Source organism: Anneissia japonica, unplaced genomic scaffold, assembly GCF_011630105.1.
Source record: "Anneissia japonica isolate Jap-2015-1 unplaced genomic scaffold, ASM1163010v1 scaffold287353_len1552_cov276_single, whole genome shotgun sequence".
NCBI classification, from domain to species: Eukaryota; Metazoa; Echinodermata; class Crinoidea; order Comatulida; family Comatulidae; genus Anneissia; species Anneissia japonica.
This window is the reverse complement of record NW_022694898.1, coordinates 1-1,552: the sequence shown is the minus strand read 5'-3', so window position 1 is coordinate 1,552 and position 1,552 is coordinate 1. Positions and strand designations below refer to the sequence as shown.

The window sequence follows — 1,552 nt, the reverse complement described above, 5'->3', positions numbered from 1 at the left end:
TACAGTCCATGGCTTATCACTCGGTAAGTCACAAAGCATCATCGTTCCCATTTCATCTAATAGAGAATCGATACGAGCCTCACGAATGTCATTCACCTATCGCACATTGAAAAAAATCAATAAAGAATGATTAAACAATCAATGCTTACAGCAATGGTATCACAGTGTTGATGTACTGTATGAATACTGATGAGTTCAAAAAGATAACATAAAGCAGAGTCTTAGGCTATGTTCATACACGGCAGCTAACGGTTAGCAGGATCCAGATCACAAACATACACACTCACCCATGTGTTCATACAAGAAAATCCCCGATCCAGATAAACCGTTGACGTATCTGAATCCTGGTAACTTTTAGTGCTATCCGATCGGGCGTTCACACGCGGGTGCTAACAGTTAGCTACCAATCTGGATACTAGAGCTCTCGTGTGAACCTGACCTTAGGTACATTTAATAAGTAATGGGTGCCATTTATTATTCAATTTATTCCCAAACAGAAAGCCACTGAAACTGCATAAATGCATTAAAATTGATATGATTAGATAATAATAAAGAACAAATTAACTTAAACCCAAAACAAAAATGGATATAGGAACAATATTCAAAAAAGTCTTTCAAACACTACTTTATAAATACCTCTTTCACCAACAATGCCAAGTCTCTCAAAGCTTTTCTGATGCTGTGGAAATAGGCTTCAATGTTGAGAGATGTCCAGGATAAGACTGTGAGACCAGGTTGGATAATAAGGTCCACTTTCTTCAAATGTGGTGCCATTACAGCTTGGAATATAGATGGAATTTCAGCACGCAGTGCAACATTCTCTTCTAGAAGGGACTACACAATGAAAAGGGAAAAAAATTTGTCATTTATTTGCTATTACAAGAACTATCTTTTCCTAAATCAAGAACAAATTATGCTTTTGTTATTCATCATCATCCTACCAAAATCTCATTCCTATCATAATCAATATTCCAAATATATTCCAATCATTAATATCATCCTCATCATTCATTATACAATATCATCCCAATTTAAAAAGATTATCATTCAACTAAAATCATCATTATTACGGTTATTATAATTGAAACTATGCAAATACATCATCATCATCCATATTTTCTTGATTACTCCTATTACCATCCATGAGAATATTATCAGCAATGATTGAAATGCTGATAAATTATTAGTATCCTATAGATCTATACTTGTGATCTACTCTTTTTATAGTCAATTCCCATTACCTTCAACATATCACAATTATTCCTGAGTTTTTCTTGGGATAGACAAATAACATTGGCAGCAGATGGCACCTCTAACTCAAGTTTATGCATACATTCTGCTTCCCTGATCACTTGTAGCAGCATGGGATCAAAGTTCACTAGAAGCACATTGGTTTCTGGATGTCTGACTAACAAAGATGCTTGTAGGCCTAGTGAAAAATACATTGAAGTATTATTTGAACAATACAACAACAAGCAACTACTGATTATGGTAATGGCAATGTACAAAAACAGAAAGGGAAATATAAATTTACACAGATTGTCAAGTACAG

At 34.5% G+C, this 1,552-nt stretch overlaps 1 protein-coding gene across 1 annotated transcript; it reads right to left on the bottom strand.

The window, feature by feature from the left end:
• Nucleotides 1-20: 20 nt before the first annotated feature.
• Nucleotides 21-1,429, bottom strand: LOC117101334 (dynein heavy chain 5, axonemal-like; the record flags this gene model as incomplete). Its single annotated transcript, XM_033241295.1, has 3 exons — nucleotides 21-96; nucleotides 637-834; nucleotides 1,242-1,429. Coding segments are annotated over 3 exons (462 nt in total), but the record flags the coding sequence as incomplete, so codon positions are not given.
• Nucleotides 1,430-1,552: the final 123 nt, after the last annotated feature.